This window comes from Asterias amurensis, chromosome 15 (genome assembly GCF_032118995.1).
Source record: "Asterias amurensis chromosome 15, ASM3211899v1".
Taxonomy (NCBI): domain Eukaryota; kingdom Metazoa; phylum Echinodermata; class Asteroidea; order Forcipulatida; family Asteriidae; genus Asterias; species Asterias amurensis.
In genome coordinates, this window is record NC_092662.1 from 12,508,838 (window position 1) to 12,525,586 (window position 16,749).

Genomic DNA, 16,749 nt, shown 5'->3' on the forward strand with positions numbered 1-16,749 from the left:
CTTTTATTGGCTTGTGATTTTCTCCCTGTTTAGTATACTGTAGAGTGTCATGGCCGAGTGGTTAAGAGCATCGAGTTCAAGTTCTGGTGCGTTTTCACCGGAGTGTGGGTTCGAATCCCGGTCGTGACACTTGTGTCCTTGAGCAAGATACTTTACTATAATTGCTTCTCTTCACCCAGGGGGAATAAATGGGTACCTGCGAGGGTAGAGGTTGATATTGTGAATGAAAAAGCCTTTGGAGCGATATAAACTGTTGTCCAGGTTGTATACTCCCAAGGGAGCTGAGAAACATTAAAAAAAAGGGATGTTATTGGCCCTATGACCAGGGCACTAATGTAAAGCGCTTAGAGAATTAAGTGTTAGTTATTAGGCGCTATATAAATCGAAAGTTATTGTTATATTATTATAATTATGTACCATACGGGGCTCTTGGTAATAGGATTTGCTCATCAGTTATTTCCAGTGTCTGCCTGGCGCATAAACACATCAGTTGACCTCTATCACGCCACAAGATGGCGCTATTTAAGGCTACCATTGAAAACACCTTTGGTTGTCAAAAGACCAGGTATATTCACCTAGTGTGTTTATGCATAAATCAACAAATCTGTGCAAATTTTGACTCAAATATTGGTAATCGAAGTTGGAAGGAAATAGTGAAAGAGAAGTAAACCTTGTTGTACAATTTGTCTGGTCCATGTATTGGCAGCTAAAGGGACAAAACCCCTCACTGGGGTGTAAACGGGAGGGGGGGGCAATAATTGAACCTTGATCAATTTTTTATATATCATGTAGGATTGCTTCTGGTGGGGACGGAATTTTGCCGGTCTGCCCTTGTTTGGACGCTTAACAATGATTATTTTACGTTGTTGGATGGTTGTTTGTATAGACGTGATAGAAGTTGAAAATAATCCATAGTACTTTTTACGGACATGATCAACTCTTTAGTGGGTTGGGGAGGGGAGGCTAATTATAGCACAAAATGCGACAGTTCGGATGTTTATTTAATCAGATCGGCAAAAAGATCTTGATTTGTACCGATCGATGACTTGAGGCCAATATTTCACGGAACTCTTGAAGGCAGTGGACACTATTGGTAATTACTCATTTTTTGTTAGCATAAAAACCTTACTTGGTAATAATAATAATAATAATAATAATAATAATAATAATAATAATAATAATAATAATAATAATAATAATAATAATAATAATAATAATAATAATAATAATAATAATAATAATAATAATAATAATAATAATAATAATAATAATAATAATAATAATAATAATAATAATAATAATAATAATAATAATAATAAGGTAACAAGCAATGGAGAGCTGTTGATATAAAACATTGTGAGAATTAAAAGCAGAGAATATTGCTGATGATGTCTGCTAAGCAGCATTGAGCTAGATACCGGTCATACATTAATTACATGACATAGAAGTTTAGAACCTTATTGTAGTAAGCGCACTTCTTATGATAAGCTCTTTCTTTTTTGCATCTCTAGAATTTAGGCCAGTGGAAGTCACTTATATATTTAGTACATTATATATTTTAGTATTAGTTAAACAAAATAATGAACAACTTTGAAAAAGCAACTTTCCGCTTATGCTACTTATTATTGCGTAAGCAGTGATGTCATCGACCTAGTTTAATTTTGAACTTCTTGGCTGCGCGGCTTTCTGTTAATACAAACTGGTGCCCCGTCCCGTCCCGTATCCAACGGGTGACTCATTCGACCCGGGCCCCTGGTGTCCTAGTCTGAATTCGTGTAAATACAATTCAATATTGTTAACAATGGTGTGGCGGTTTGGGTTTTATGCGTCATACATGTTTGTTGGTCCGAGCAGAGAGAGTTTGTGTGCGCGTGTCATCAACTTTAGATGGAAATTGGATGACGTCACCGCTATACTAGAGATCTCCGCGAGTCACTCACACTGCGCAGACTCAGGAAGTGGGTGGCCATTTTGCGAGTGCACTGAGGGCAAACATTGTAAATGCAGTCAGCACCGGGTGACACTTGCATTAGTGTATTAATTTTAACCGTTTAAAAGCGAGTTTTAAGTTTATTTCTGATCATTGGCACACTGATAAAGGCCTCAAGATGGGTAACCATGGAATGGAAGATCTTATACCCATCGTGAACAAGCTTCAAGATGCTTTTGCAACCATCGGACTTGGGAGTTCCCTGGACCTGCCACAGATTGCCGTAGTGGGCGGGCAGAGTGCCGGTAAAAGCTCCGTGCTGGAAAATTTTGTTGGAAGGTAATTTTACGGAAAAGATTTTACGGCTAAAGTCCAAGTTCGAACCCGATGATTGCTTGGCAATCTACAGTATTGTATCTTATTCGCCACTGTTTCCCCGATTATGACCAAAAACATAATCTTAACTGGATAAGATACAATAATTTTTGTGGTCATGTCTTATTTATTAGGGTGCCTATTTTTTTAATTTTAATGCAATCAATAATTCATTGTTTAACTTTGGTATAATAATATCATTGTTAATATTTAATGAGTAAGGGCCTACGTTAACTTAAACCGTGGTTTCAGCATCTGTTTTGACTAACATTCATCAATGTTATTGTTTAAAATTAAACTATGTAGCCTAACTGAGGTATATGCATATTGTTTTTGCAATTTTAATATTTCCATCACTACACTAATCATATCAGGGGGATATACTAATTTAGTAATTAGAAAGAGAACAGTTGAAGTGTCAATTGGACATTGTCTGTATCCTGCCACTAATTTTCACTGGTTATGAATTAAAATAGTATCTAGTTTACTCTCAAACGAGGTATTCCTGTTTGCATAGTAGGATTTGAAACTTTGCATGGTTGTACTTGAATAGTTGCGATAACGTAACCCTCCTCCCGACGGCCTAGCCGGAGGGTTACGAAGCATCGATTTGTAAAGGGCGAAATGGTCTAGTCGACAAATTTTTCAGTTTTTACCACTTTCAAAAATCATGACACAAATTCTCGGAACACGAACTTAATCCTCAATGTCAATCAATAACACTCAAAAACACAATTGAGAAAATATGTCTAAGAAATAGGACAAAAACTTACCAGATCCCGGAGCGAAACAGTCCCAAATTTTCCAGGTTCTATTTTAAACCTGTCGCATCGCCATTTTGCAACTTCCCGACATGTTGAACGCTTTATTTTTTTGGTCACCAAGGGCTGAACCACAGGTACCAGCCAATTGAATTGATAACCTGCCAAGCCGCGGCTGAGTTGGACTAAACCATTCTGTAAAAGGGGTGTAATAAGGCATTGCGTGTGCGCTGTCCATTTACTATGCCCGTCGTTCACTCATATAGCGTCCACGCACTGTCGCAATGCCTTGTAACACCCCTTTTACAGAATGGTTTAGTCCAACTCGGCCGCGGCTCGCCAGGTCGTCATATCAATTGGCTGGTACCTGCGGTTCAGCGCTTGGTGACCCAAAAAAAGCGTTGAACATATATCGGGAAGTCACAAAGTGGCGATGCGACATTTCAACCTGGGACATTTGTGACTGTTTCGCACAGGATCTGTTAAGTTTTTGTCCTTTTTAAAAAAATATTTTCTCAATGGTGTTTTGAGTGTTATTCGTTAGATATTAAGTTCGTGTTCATAGAGTTTGTGCCATGATTTTCGAAAGTGGTAAAAATAGAGCAAATCTGTTGACTACGTCAAAATTGTATGTGTTTGACCATTTTGCTATTTACTATTCGAGCATGCTTCGTAGCCCTACAGTCAGGAGGAGGGTTACGTTACTAGAACTTGAAGTAAACTAAAAAGTTTGCGGTAACAGGGAATGATTTTGTCCAGCAATATTGCATTGCAAAATATTTTTACTGGAAATTTTTGCTTTCAAAGAATGCGACCATTGATTAGCAAATTATGATTTTTTTAGTAGCAACTGAGACATTTTGCGGAGCATTTTGCTCTTCTATACAAGGGGAATGATTCTCTTGAAAACACCATTTGAATAACTCTTTGGAGTAAGTGTTGGTGCTGAAAAGAAACACTACAAAACAGAAATTCACATAGTGTGAGGCCTGGAATTTCATCTTTGAAAGGGCAAGGCCATTTTCATTTTGCAAAGGGCACTTCCATTGGAAAATCTTAACGTCAGTGGGAAACTTTTGAAGGGGCACCAAGGCCAAGACCAGGGGCAACGGAGGCCATGGCCTCTGGCCTGCAGGTAATAGACCTTTATCACTGTGTGGTCATCTTGATTTTACTCCAGTCCAACTCATTGTAACCAACCTTGCTACCATGGGCAGTGCGCCGTATCACCCGCTAGCTCTGCAGACGTCTGTGACCAATATGGTGACAGCGAGATTAAGGTACATGTATATTCCAGGCGAGTGGTGTTACCACAGTTTACTATCAGTCTTAACTCGGCATCCTATTTGTCTTTTTTCTATACAGAGACTTCCTTCCTAGAGGATCAGGTATTGTAACAAGAAGACCACTCATCCTCCAGCTCAACCAATCCAAAGCAGGTTTGTACACAACTAAACAAAACTCAAACGGATGAATGTACTGTTTGCATGTAAACAAATATCCCCAAAACATCATGTTTAAGGCCCTATACTTGTTTCGAAATTGTCAAAGACCAGTGTTCGTACTTGGTGTATCCCAACATAAGCGCAAAATAACAAGCCTGTGAAAATTTGAGCTCAATCGGTAGTCGAAGTTGCAAGAAAATGGTGAAAGAAAAACACACTTGATGGACGAGTTTGTGTGCTTTCAGATAGGATTAAAAGACTTCTAGCTAGAAGTCTTTTATTATTTAAATGAGAAATTACCACTTTCTCAAAAACTACGCTACTTCAGAGGGAGTCGTTTCCCACAATGTTTTATACTATCAACTAGCTCTTCAATGCTCAGTATCAAGTCAATTTTTAAAGGAACACGTTGCCTTGGAACGGACGAGTTGGTCAAAACAAAAGCATTTGTAACCGTTTTTTATATAATGCATGTGGTTGGAAAGATGTTTTAAAAGTAGAATACAATGATCCACACAAACATGCCTCGAAATTGCGTGGTTTTTCTTCTACTGTGTGAACTAACCCGGTCAGCCATTTATGGGAGTCAAAATTTTGACTCCCATAAATGGCCGACCGTGTTAGTCGACGAGGTAAAAGGAAAACCACGCAATTTCGAGGCATGTTTGTGTGGATCATTGTATTCTTCTTTTACAACATCTTTCTACCCATATGCATTTTATAAAAAAACGATTACAAACGCTTTTCAAAGACCAACTCGACCGATCCAAGGCAATGTGTCCCTTTAAGTTAACATTTGTTTTGAGTAATTACCAAACGTGTACCTTCCCTTTAAAGGCAGTGGACACTAAATTGGTGGTTACTCAAAATAATTATTAGCATAAAACCTTACTTGGTAAACAAGTAATGGGGAGAGGTTGATAGTATAAAACTTTGTGAGAAACAGCTCCCTCTGAAGTGACGTAGTTTTCAAGAAAGAAGTAATTTTCCACGAATTTGTTCTTCAGACCTTAGAATAAGATTTTGAGGTTTTAGAAATCAGGCATCTGAAAGCACACCCCTTCGTGTGACAAGGTTTTTTTTCTTTCATAGTTATCTCGCAACTTCGTCACCCGATTGAGCTATAAAAAAAAATAAGTTTTTACATGCTAAAGCAAGTTTCATCTCCCGATCACTGAGACAAAAATTATTTTCACGACATGGTTTTACTCATTTCTCAAAAACTACAGCACCTCAGCAACTAATACTTTTAGGCAAGCTTTCTACTATCATTATCTTCAAAGTGTGTAAGTTTAGTGTAAATCTGTAGACATGGTGTTTATTGCCCTACAAAAAGTACTGGCTCCGAAAACTGACTGCTTTAGGCATACAAAAAAGGTTGTTAAAAACTTGTGAGCGCTGTAGAGCACTTGTAGGGTTCTACAAGGGAAACTGAATGGATACATTTTAAATAAATGTTGGTTGAACAAAGACATTTACAAGAGTTGGATTTCAATCAGTGACCTCCGGATTAACCTCTACCAACTGAGCTATCCAGCTCTAATTTTCGTGGTCTTCCTATTTTGTCAATATCTTTGTATGAGGTGCCATTCAGAAGCCATGCAACCTGACAACCTGTTAATGCCTGTAAACCAGGGCATGGGCAAAATTTGGATGGACATGTTTTGGATTGAAATTATTCGTAAAAAAAGAACAACCTTTTCAATTCAAATGCCAGAACAGACCAACTTGTACTAAAAGTTGAACTAAATGTAATAAGATGATCAATGCGGTAATTGGGGTTTTCCCCTTACACTGTGTTATAAGCACTGCATACTAGTGCTGTCAAAATTTGATGGGGGAAACATTCACAAGCTGCTTGGGTGGGATTCGGACCATTGATTCTGGGCTTTTATTTTGGGGTAACATCCACAAGCTGTTATGGACTTGCAGCTCAAGATTTCTACATATTTTTTGGGTACAATGAGTCCAAATGGGAAGACAAAATTGATGTACATACATAGCCTATACAATACACTGCTACATGTATTTTTTTAACAAGCACTAAGTGAACATTTATCTCATTTGTGTTGTGGGTAAGTGTACTTCAAAATTTAACAGAACTGAAACTAAGAGATACTTGTCACACTGTGAGTCAACATTTTAACTGCGCATTTTAGTTGATGACATTATTTTTTTCAAAATACTAAACCATTAAGCCCTACATTCATACTTCATGCAATTTGAAAACTTGGAAGAATTGCCCTGTGCTTGACTCCTGTGAAATATTCACAGCGAAAAACAGCCATGTGCTGTCAAAATTCGCTCCGTATTCGCAGGAAGTATGAATCAGGCTTTAAGGCCCGGTCACACTGACCTCGATAACGAGAACGAGAACGTTAACAATGCACGCCTTTGATTAGTGGAAAAAGCGTGCGCGAAATCTGCGTGGAGCAATTCAACCAATAGCATGCGTTCTCTTTGCGTTGTGATAGTTATCGTTTCTTATCGCTGCAGTGTGATTCGGCCTTTAGACAGCTGGGTATTTTATTTTTCAATTGAAAAACACAAGACTACGGAACTTGCGTACAGTCTTGAGTTTATTGGCCTTATGCTAAAATCAGTGGCCTTGGGCTTGGGTCCAGTCTAAAATTTGTGCACAGATTATCCGTGCATTCTAGAGCAAAGGTCTTAATAGTTTAAACCATAGTCATGCCTGGTATTGCTAAGCTTGAAGTAAAATGTTCAGGGACATGTCATGTTTGATAGCATGGTACAACTTTCTTACTTCCTGGTTTAAATGTCAACCAATGTCATCTAAACAGTAGATACTGTCACTGAATGTAAACTGTGTAAACATGAGGTCTTTATTAAACATGTCTGCATTATGGTGTGAAAAGATTAACTAGTTCCTGTATGGTACATGTATAGTGTAAGAATAATATTCTTTACATTACACATAGATACATGTACATGGACTGCAAACAAAAAAATTCAGAAACATGTTTTTTGAGGCTCAGCCCAAAGCTCAACAAGTATATGATTGCTAACTTTACTCCAGTACTCATGTTTGTGAATCTTCCAGAACTCTTTTCCTTGGCCCTTGGCCTCATGCGTTATATTTTTCCCTTCTATGTTACTGTTGTGTTATAAACTGATAATATTACATTCATAACCAAGTGAATAATAGCCCTTGAATGCTTTGTCTAGTTATCCAATAACACTTAAGGCTTATCAATGTGATCAAATACCATTTCTCTTAATGAAAACTATTGGATAGACTAAAGCCTGGTTTCAAACTTCCTGCGAATGCAAATTTGCTGTCAAAACTCTGTTTTCGCTGCAAATATTCGCAAGAGTTGAGCACAGCTCGAACTATTCTTTGCAAATTTGTGTCGTCAACATTAGTATCGCATTCGCAGGAAATATGAACTGAGCTTTACAATACATGATACAAATCTTCCCTGTGGGTTTGCACTCATTTCCACAACCCATTGCTGCGTACACATACTGTGCATGTGCAGTATGTACAGTACCACAAAATTACAATGAAGTATACAGGTACACCATTGATACACAAGTGATTTTACTTAAAGATGGAGTTATCTTTTTTTGAAAATGGAATTAATGTTTTTGTCCTCATAATTTCCATCCACCTGTCTATCCACTGCCTCCACACAAATAGAAGGAAAATAAACAACCCTGCCTCCTTCCCCTGAAAAAGGGGGGGGGGAAGAAGAAATGCATTGTACATGTACGTATGTACAATGGTTTGGTTTGCAAGTGGTGTGGTCTGTACTGCAGTGCATTTTAATGAATCGTTCAGGTAATTAGGTTTTGTCACATATGACCTACATGTACACTGTAACACAAGTAAACCAGTGCTTAATGACACACATACAGAAGCTGACAATTATTGCCAATTTGCAATGCTTAAAGGGAGGGTATACCTTTGGCAAATACTCAAAAAATTAATGAAAATTAAAAAAGTGCTATCTAAGATGCGCTGCAGCTGTTGGTAATGTATTTGAGAAATGATTCCCTTCTGAAAGATATGGTTTTAGAGAAATTGAGTAACAATTATTTCTGGGAAACGCTTTATGTTTGAACGATTCTCAGATTGCATTCTAGTTACAAACATGACAGACGGAATAAAATTCCTTCTGCACGGTTAAACCACTCCTGAATTTTGGCAATATCTCAAAAACTACTTTTTTAGAAATGAAATTTCCACACGTTTTTCTTATAGGATTAAAACTATTGAACGGTTACAAAAACAATGGTTTACTTTGCCTATCATGTAACCTGCTTTAAGCTGCAATTTATTGGCAGGGAATTTTGTACTAAGCCTGCCTTATAGGAAATCAATACACTCCGAGGCACTGAGGTTATACAGCCTGGTTCCTGTATCGGTACAGTTACAGTGTAGGTCTACACAGTGAACCACAGAGAAAAAAAAATTTATCTCTATATGATTGAACAATGTACACGGGGTGCTGATAGACTGCATTTACAATATGCACCCTCATAATATTGACTTCTGCACTGTGTATCCTGATGTACGTGTGTGGAGTGATTGGATTTTATCTCTGAAGACGAAGAATATTATATTTCTTGACTTGTACAGAGTCTGAAGCTACAGAATGGCTACACAATGGCTACAGAATATTCCATAGAATATTTAGAATTGAGATTTTTCAATATTGGCATACTATTTCAAATAACCCAGGGCTAGACTTATACACTTGCCTGCGGCCAGTGATTTCAATGTCGGGCCTGTAAGCTCAAGTCAGACGGTTTTGGGGTTCTCAAAAAAAAACATAGCACCCACAGAATTGCTGTGGTGCCCTTCTCCACATAGAAGTGCCCCTTACCTGCGGAAAATTGCTGTGCCCCTTCAATCACAAATTCAAAGCCTGTTAAAAAAAATGTACATGTTCATATTATGTTATTATAACGTTGATCTGTAATGCCTTGCACTTGTACAGGTAGGCCTACTTTGTGCGGGTGTTTTTGTTCGATAGGGTATTTAGGGGGTTTACTCTTTAGTGCTGCAAGATAAGATATACAGAGTCAAGTATAACTCGTGTACATGTACATATTTGGATTTTAGGGACATGGCGACCAAGTTTTCTAACTAGGTTCTTTAGCCTTTTTTATTTTGTATTTTGTTTCTACTTCCTTGATTTACTTTAAATGGTTTTGATACCTTTTGAAGATGAAGTTTTCAGCCATGACACAAATCCCTACCAACTATGAATAAAGATGTACATAATAATAATAATAATAATAATAATAATAATAATAATAATAATAATAATAATAATAATAATAACAACCGTGTTTATAATGCGCCTTTTGCCAAAGGATACAAAGCGCCAGGTATTATTACTGCAAGGAGTGGGGCGAATTTTGAGATATAAGACCTAATCATTAAGCACCATGTTATGGTTTACAAGGTGATGTGGCGCAGTATGCTGCCAATCCAGCCAGGAACACCGGGGCGAACCCCTTCTCTTTTCGATAAGTGCACTGGGTTCTTTTACGTGCGTTTACACAACACATGGGACCAACGGCTTTACGTCCCATCCGAAGGACGAAGCAATGGTTATGTGTCTTGCTTAAGGACACAAGTGTCACGGCTGGGGATTCGAACCCACACTCTGCTGATCAGAAACACCAGAGTTTGAATTCGGTGCTCTTAACCACTCCGCCACGACACTCCCACGACACATGTGTAGATTATATAAATTACCTGTAAAAGATTCAGCTTCATTAGTCAAGTTTTTTAGAACAAAATGTGTAAATCACAGAGCAATGTTTTCAGGAGAGTCACAAAAATCTGTTGTACTTGCTCAAATAGTTTTCGTCTCACTGAGACGGAAATATTTTTGTGACATTGTTTTACTGATTTCTCACAAAAATACGGCACCTCAGCAAATAATATTTTAAGGGAAGCTGTCTACCATCATCATCTTCAAACATGAAAATCTGTGGACATTTGTGTTGTACAAAGAGTACTCTAAGACATTCTAGATGTTTACATCTTCCAATGAGGCTGCCCCTTAAATGTCTTTTTAGTGTATAATTTACATACAGTATGTATTTGTACATATTCTATACTCTTTAGGCCAGTAAACAACAAAAACTCCGTCAGCATGTTCAGGAACAAATGGCGAGTCATCAATTAAATGAGTGGGAGGAGAGAAGTTTTCAGATTTGCAGCTCTAAGGCTATGGTGCTCCCTATCTGAAACTTTCAACCCTGCATAAAAAAGCTTTTTGTTAACTCGACGTTCTACTTGCAGTATGTGCTGTCATTTATGATTTATTGTTTTGTTTTGGGATGGGTTTTATGAGTGCCGCTTGCAGAAAATACCGCCGCTCTTGTTCTTATTCTATGTCTGGAAACATTTGTGCAAAGTTTTGTTCTTAATATCCAAAGTGGTGTGCACTTAATTTACTAAATACATCCATTTTTCAAATTTCTCCATGCAGAATATGGTGAGTTCCTTCATTGCCGGGGCAAGAAGTTCACAGACTTTGATGAGATCCGGAAGGAGATTGAAGCAGAGACGGACCGCATCACCGGGAGCAATAAAGGCATCTCAGCCGTCCCTATCAACCTTAGGGTCTACTCCCCTCATGGTCAGTACTAAGCCCCACCCTCCGTACATCCCTCCCTGCCCTGTGCTTTAGCCTAATTATTCTTTCTTAAATTTTCTTGTCAAATTTTTAACTAAATTGATTATATGTAGACAGCACTGTATACTCTGTACTTCCCCAAGTTATGTGAAAACAAATTACACACATATTACTCGGGTGGAATTCAAACCCACAACCTTTGCAATTCTAGAGCAGTGTCTTACCAACTAGACCACCAAGATTGAAAAACCAAGATTAATATCCTTTATCCCGATGCAAATTTATTATCTATTAAATGAAGGCCTGATACTTCACGGAGGCAACGAAGGCAATTGCCTCCATGCCTCCATGGTCATTGCCTTGGTGCCCTTGAAATGTTCCAGTAGAAATTTACAATTTCCTCATAGGGTGCCCTATACCAAGGAGAAAATGCCTTGGTGCCCTTGCTGTTTCGAATACGAAGCATACAGGCCTGTAAATGTATTGTGTTATCTCTGGGCACCCTCTGGGAAACTGTGTGCAACTGAAACAAATAATTGAAGTTAGAAATAAGGCTTGGAACAAAGTAAGCTTGGGCGATATCACGATATTATCGAATATCGCGATATTAATTTGGAAACGATTTCGATATCGGATGGATTTGGTTTTAATCGAAATATCGATATATCGCGATAATATCACGATAATCGCGATATATCGCGATATCGATTAAATATCGCGATGTATTTGCTAGCTGAGACATCTTGCACCCCATAGGTTTGGAGTAAAACCAGAAGAATAGGTCATTAGAACACCTCTCTTACACTATGACTGTCTCTTCTACAACTTTCACTTGGAGTTTGAAGACTGATGATGTCAAATTTAATTAATCGCGATTATATCGAATATCGCGATATATTGTCAGCGATATATGTTGAATAAAATAAATCCATACCGCCCAAGCTTAGTACAAAGAGACCACAAAAGCCTCTGTTCCCCGGTCTTGGCCTTGGTGCTCCAAAAGTTTCCCATCTCAAAATAAAAATGGCCTTACCCTCTCAATGAATAAGACAATCAGTCTTTAACCATAGTGGGGAATTATGGTTCTAGTTTGAATCGGTCAGCTTTTAGATTAAACTAGACAATGATGTTGTAATATGTAAGACAGTGCTCTAGAATTGCAACGGTTGCGGGTTCGATTCCCACCCAAGCAATATGCCTGTGGCTTTTGTTTTCACAGAGCTCGGAAAAGTACTGAGTATACAGATGGGTGTTTACTATATGGGTGAAACCAAAATTAATAACCTTTGATATCGGTATTAAAATACATCAGTGAATTTTTCTATGTTTCTTTTTAGTGTTGAATTTGACGCTGATCGACCTCCCTGGTATGACGAAGGTACCAGTTGGTGACCAGCCAGCAGACATTGAAGTACAGATCAGATCAATGGTAATGGAGTTTGTTATGAAAGAGAACTGTCTCGTTCTTGCCGTCTCCCCGGCTAACACGGACTTGGCCAACTCTGATGCCCTGAAAATAGCCAAGGAGGTCGACCCCTCAGGTAAAGAATAAAAGATTCAAATAATCAAAACAAATTGGCGCGTTTTACAATAACCGTCTCAATGAGCTTTACATTAGTGGTCATTGGACCAATAACAATCCTTAAATCTTCCTCAGCTCCCTGGTGAGTATATTATAAGTTATCACACAAGCGCGAGTGGAATACGGAAAAATATAGCGCGTCTGCGTCCCATATCCAACGAGGCCGAAGGCCGAGTTGGATAATGGACGCAGATGCGCTATATTTTTCCATATTCCACTCGCGCGCGTGTGGTAACGTATTTATCTTCAAGCAAACTTGGCGCGTGACATAGAACACACAAGACGCATGGTAGTGATATTAGCCGTGCAATATAGGTTTTTATCACCACTCCATTCTGCCAATCTGATTGGAGGATTAGCGCGTACTTGAAGATAAAACCTATTACGGGCAAACGTAGTGCTCCGAAGGCTTTTTCATACACAACATTATCCTCTACCCTCGAAGGTACCCGTTTATATCTCTTGGTGAAGAGAAGCAATTATAGTTAAGTATCTTGCTACCAAAGTACCATGACCGATATTCGAACCCACACGCCGATGACTTAACCACCAGAATTTGAACTCATTGCTCTTAACCACGACAACCTACAACAGATGAACAATAAAGCCTGGTCCATTCTTCATCTGAAAGCAAGGAGAATTGCCTTTGACTTGAGTCTTGAATAGACTGGTGCTCTTTACTGTGTGGTTTATTGTCAGGGTTTCTGCACTCACTTTTTGTAAGGGCAGAGGCACCAAGGCATTTCCTACTTGGTAAAGGGCACCCTATGAGGAAGTTATTCATTTGTACTTTCAAGGGCACCAAGGCAATGACCAGGGGGCACGGAGGTAATTGCTTTCGTTGCCTACATGAAGTATCAGGTCTGGGCTTTAATCACTTTGGCACTTTACGCTTACACACAATATATAAAAACTTGCTATTCCTCTGCAGCTGATGTGGAAGTTTACTGTAACCGTAATTGAATCTTGAATTGCCTCAAGCAACTACTTGCATCGGATCCTCTTCATGATTATGCAAATGAGCGATATTTGCTCCTGACTTTCATTTCTTGTGGGACGGAATGCCTCTACGCCGCACTAGGAATTAATATATGCGAATATAGGCATGCAGCGACACTTTATAAATAACTAGTTGGAATTAATATGTGATGAATAAATGTTTGACAGTTTGCAGTCGATGGTAAATACTCATAACAATAATATGTCAATAGCTGATTGACCAATACTATTTGTAATGCATCAGCAGTATTCAAGGATGAGTAGTGGCTACATGTACACCACTTTAAACAAAAGAGAAACATCTATTTTTCTCCCAGCATACCAAGTGTTCATTTAATCAAATTTTGGGGGTCTGAAAAAAAAAACGGGGAAAAAACCAAGATGTTGGCACCATGATAAAGGTCTGCGAAATTTTCCTGTATTATTGTGTAAGAAATATTGTTGAGAATATCCACTTGTGCTTGAAAAAAACATTATTATTGTTGTTAGGAAGGGAAGGTGTGGGGCTACTAAACAGTTTCCTTGGTACATGCTGTATTTGTTTTTTATAAAACTGCATCAAAAACCACCAGAGAGCACCTGCAGTAGCCTGAGCTTTTAGGCCCCGGCCAAGACAGACTTCGCGCTGCGCACTCATGTTGTGTGCTATGCACACAATGTTTCTATTTTTTGTAGTGATTTTAGGTTGCACTCCAACTTTTCAGTTTGCACTCCCATTTTTCAAATTCCTCGCTAAGACACCGTATTATACATATATCTGTAAAGCAAATGTTTTGATTCATTTTTTATTTGTGTAATTATTGTCTATGGCCAGGTACACGCACAATTGGTGTGATTACAAAACTGGATTTGATGGATGACGGAACTGACGCGCGTAATATTCTGGAGAATAAACTGTTACCACTACGCAGAGGTAAGAACAGGCCATCATGTTATCTTTTTCCGCAAAACGAAAACTTAAACAAATCCCACATTTTTGGCAGTTTGTGTTTTTACACATTGTTGTGTTTTTCAAATTCTGGATGTCATTATTGGCACCAATATTTTACATCAAGTTTCAAGTCATGAATGTAATTGTTGCATAAGTACACTCAATACAACAAGGTCAGTACCAATTTACAGTGTTGAGATATCACAAAATGTGACCCACTCTGTGAAAATGAGTCAGATGTCGCCCAATGCAATTATGGACAGGTTAATGTGGAAACTGGTTTTTATTTTTTTATTTTTTTTTTATTTTTTTTTTATTTTTAAGATCTTAGTTGCATAGTTATCCTTTAGAACACTTACTTTTAGGCAATAAAGCTATGAATGAATACAACAATTTTGTAATCAAACTTATGTCTAATTTGTATCCTTTTGCACACAATGGTAGTTTAAAATATCATTTTACTTGTAATTCGTTCTTCACAAAAAGTGGTGTAGTGGCTAATTTCAAACGGGAGTAAATCAGCAACGCAATACACCCCAAAGCTTAGACACATACCAAATTACTGCTGCTTATGTGTTCTTTCCAGCCATGCATATAACTCAATTCTTGAAATTGCCTACATCTGACTCATTTTCACAGAGCGGGTCACAAATAGCCAATTTAAAACTACAAATTTTTCATTGAAGTGAACAGTGTTGGCACAGTGTCAACAATTATTGCAAAAACTATTTACAAAAAGACCAATGTATGACCTACCTGTAGATTTAAGTTATCACTTTGATTAATCTATTTTTCCAGGGACAACTGCTTTTGTACGCATCTGAAATTATTCTTTTCCAGAAAGGCGTTTGTGAAAATGTGAACAATTGTTGACTACTGGCATGATGTACATTTACACATGATGTTCCTTTTGTTCAGCCATCTGCTACGTTGATACATGTACATTTATGGGAAAGTTCACTTTGTATCTGTGTTCTACAAATTTATATACCTTTGGCTTTTTCCAGTTGTTTTCATGGAGTTTTTTACTGCAACAATTATTACTCTTAAACCAGGAAACCAGTGCTCAATACTAGGCCTGGGCGAATTATTCGAATATCCGGTTAATGGCGAATAGGTTTTCCTATCCGTAACCGCGAATGCCTTTTTTTTCTTAACCGGATATCCGCATAGGGCGCAAATACCTCTGTACAAACCGGATAATTCTGTAATAACAACCGAGTAACCGGATATTCTTTAACTATCCGAATATCCGCGGACGTCGGGCGACAACAGATATGAATGTTTCGTCTGAATCCTTATGAAACTTCTGTTAAGACAGCATAAAACAGTATAAATTAAGTATTTAACTATGCTCACCTCCGTGAAGAGTTAAAACAATGACATTTCTGACGTAATTTGTCCAAAGATTACACAAGTTTTCCTTCACATAGAGTCAATTACGATCAAAAGAAAAAGCAAATCGCCATCTTTAAATTAGATCTGGTCATTTTTATGAATGAACCGAGTGACACTGTCTAAAACTAATATCAATCCGCCCATAAGATCTCATTCACAAACGAACAGCGCCCTCTCGTGGCGAAAAAAATTATTCGAGTATCCGGTTAATTTCGGATAGTTGGCCAGCGGTATCCGAATAACAAAATTTCACTATTCGCCCAGCACTACTCAATACCTTTGCCCCTGTTTACCGTGGCAGTCTGTGCTTACAATTACTATTCACTGACATGACTTGCGCTTAGCACCAATCCCAACTTTGATTACAAAACTCTGGGGAAAGAACTGATTATACAGTGGTTGATACACTCTGGGATAACCTGAATCTTGTTTTTGTCAGGATACATCGGTGTTGTGAACAGAAGTCAGAGAGATATCGAGGGAAGAAAAGACATCAAAGCAGCTCTGGCAGCGGAGCGTAAATTCTTTCTGAGTCATCAATCTTATCGTCATATGGCAGATAAGATGGGTACACCTTACCTACAGAAAGTTCTCAATCAGGTACGTACACAGGGCTCTAAGTCTAAACTGGACTGCAGGTCTTTAAGACACTGGACACTATTGGTTATTGTCAAAGACCAGTCTCTTCACTTGGTGTATCCTAAC

At 38.2% G+C, this 16,749-nt stretch overlaps 1 protein-coding gene across 4 annotated transcripts in view; it reads left to right on the forward strand.

Annotated features, from left to right (window-relative positions):
• The first annotated feature begins 1,988 nt into the window (after positions 1-1,988).
• Positions 1,989-16,749, forward strand: part of LOC139947914 (dynamin-1-like) — a 39,168-nt gene continuing 24,407 nt past the window's right edge. For all 4 annotated transcript variants that reach the window (XM_071945767.1, XM_071945769.1, XM_071945766.1 and 1 more), the window contains exons 1-6: positions 1,989-2,269; positions 4,432-4,505; positions 10,988-11,137; positions 12,472-12,675; positions 14,530-14,628; positions 16,484-16,644. In XM_071945767.1, coding sequence (XP_071801868.1) covers positions 2,109-2,269; positions 4,432-4,505; positions 10,988-11,137; positions 12,472-12,675; positions 14,530-14,628; positions 16,484-16,644 — 849 coding nt within the window. In that variant the 5' untranslated portion in view covers positions 1,989-2,108. The remainder of the gene's footprint in view (positions 2,270-4,431; positions 4,506-10,987; positions 11,138-12,471; positions 12,676-14,529; positions 14,629-16,483; positions 16,645-16,749) is intronic.